This window comes from Geospiza fortis, unplaced genomic scaffold (assembly GCF_000277835.1).
Source record: "Geospiza fortis unplaced genomic scaffold, GeoFor_1.0 scaffold313, whole genome shotgun sequence".
Taxonomy (NCBI): Eukaryota; Metazoa; Chordata; class Aves; order Passeriformes; family Thraupidae; genus Geospiza; species Geospiza fortis.
Window position 1 is genome coordinate 44,546 of NW_005054582.1, and position 2,159 is coordinate 46,704.

At 60.5% G+C, this 2,159-nt stretch overlaps 1 protein-coding gene across 1 annotated transcript in view; it reads right to left on the reverse strand.

Moving 5' to 3' along the window:
* Positions 1–2,159, reverse strand: part of SH2D2A (SH2 domain containing 2A) — a 5,513-nt gene that overhangs the window by 2,516 nt on the left and 838 nt on the right. Inside the window, exons 2-4 of the mRNA XM_005429856.1 lie at positions 1,112–1,268; positions 735–824; positions 163–334 (exon numbers count right to left, since the gene is read on the reverse strand). Of these exons, the coding sequence (XP_005429913.1) occupies positions 163–334; positions 735–824; positions 1,112–1,268 (419 nt within the window). The remainder of the gene's footprint in view (positions 1–162; positions 335–734; positions 825–1,111; positions 1,269–2,159) is intronic.

Below are 2,159 nucleotides of genomic sequence, written 5' to 3' on the forward strand. Positions count from 1 at the left end.
GGGCTCTTGGGGGCTCTCAGGAGCTCTTGGGGGCTCTCAGGGACTCTCAGAGGCTCTCAGGGTCTCTCTGAGGCTCTTGGGGTCCCTCAGTGGCTCTCAGGATCTCTCAGGAGCTCTCAGGGGCTCTCAGAGGCTCTAGGGGCTCTTGGGATCAGCACTCACCCGTGTGCAGGGCAGGGGCATGGTGAGGAACTCTTGGTACGGGCTCACCGGGGCCGTGCTGTGGTGCTGCAGCAGCTGGGCCAGCTCGGCGTGGGCGCTGCGCTCGCCCAGGATCACATAGCGCCCGTCCGGCTGCTGGTCCAGGACAAAGTGCCGGCAGCGATCCCTGCCCCTGGTGGGACATGGCATGGCACGGCATGGAACGGCACAGCATGGCACGGAATGGCACAGAATGGCACAGCAGGGCGTGGCATGGGCACAGCCATCAGGAGGGGACAGAGCACAGCATGGCATGACACAGCACAGCATGGCATGGCCACAGCCGCCAGGAGGGGACAGAGTTGGCATGGCACGACACGGGCACAGAGGCAGGGAGGGAACAGAGCACAGCATGGCATGGCACAGCATGGCATGCATGGCATGGCATGGCACGGCATGGCGCAGCACAGCATGGGCACAGCAGGGCATGGCACAGAATGCCATGGCACGGCACAGCACAGCATGGGCACAGCGGCAGGGAGGGCCCTGAGCCGGCCGGCCCCTCCTCAGCCCGGGCTGTAGGTTTCCCTCACCTGTAGGACAGCACGAAGCCCACGGTGCTCTCGCTGAAGCGCACCAGGAAGCAGCCCAGGGGCTGGTCCTGCAGCAGCTCCTCTGCCTCCCTGCGGGAAGGACCCTGAGCTGTCCAACCTCATCCCTTCCATCCAACCTCATCCCCTCCATCCAACCTCATCCCTTCCATCCAACCTCAACCCCTCCATCCAACCTCATCCCTTCCATCCAACCTCATCCCCTCCATCCAACCTCATCCCTTCCATCCAACCTCATCCCCTCCATCCAACCTCATCCCCTCCCTGTGGTCCATGTCTAGCTCCCTGTCTGGGAGCCCAGGGAGGGCACACCGGGCTGAACCCATCCCCTGCTCCCCACCCTGCACTCCCTGGCTCACCTGCGGCTGATGAAGCCGTGGAACCACGAGGGCAGCTCCCCCTCGGGCCCCAACCTCTGCGCCTGAGTCTGCTCGAACCACAGCCTGGTGCGGGCACGCAGTGCCACCCGCTCCTCATCCTCGGGCAGGGACGGGGATGCTGGGGCTGGCCAGAAACCTGGGGGGACCTGAGGGGACAGGGACAGCACCGGGAGCTCAGGGGAGGACACACAGCAAGGACGTTCAGCTCCCACTGTGTCAGGAGCCAGGGCATCCCTCTGGCTGTCCTGAGCAGCCCAGACCCCTGCCAGGGGGATCAGGGACCCTGGCACAGAGCCCAAAATGCCCCTGTGGTTTTGATCATGACCCATGGAGCAAATTACCAACCTGGTATGAAGGTCAGCAAGCCACAACAGTTTAAGTAGAATGATAGTGAAGTTATCAAGGAGTGGAAAAGTAGATTTTAGGGTTTTTGTATGGGGGTTCAGGAGGCAAGGTGGGGGTTCCTAGGCTTTATTGTCTGAGCCCGCCACATATTCACAGCAAGAATAAACGCTGATACTCGAGCATACCTCACGTCCACTATAATCATTGCTATTCCAGCCGGCATCAAAGTGTTCAGCCAATTAGCCACACTCCACGGAGGTGCAATCAAATGAGACCCCCCAATACTATGAGCCCTAGGATTCATCTTCCTATTCACCATCGGAGGACTAACAGGAACTGTCCTTGCAAACTCCTCACTAGACAACCTACTACGTGGTAGCCCACTTCCACTACGTACTGCACTGTAGGACAGTATTTGCAATCCTGGCAGGCTTTACCCACTGATTCCCCCTATTCACTGGATACACTCTCCACTCAACATGAGCTAAGGCACACTTCGGTGTAATGCTCGTAAGCGTACCTGGTGCCATGCCTGCTGTGCCCAGTCCTACTCTGCCGTGTCTGCTGTCCCCATGTCCTGCCCTGCCGTGTCTGCTGTCCCCATGTCCTGCCCTGCTGTGTCTGCTGTCCCCATGTCCTGCCCTGCCATGGCTGCCGGCCCCATGTCCTACCTTTCCGGGGC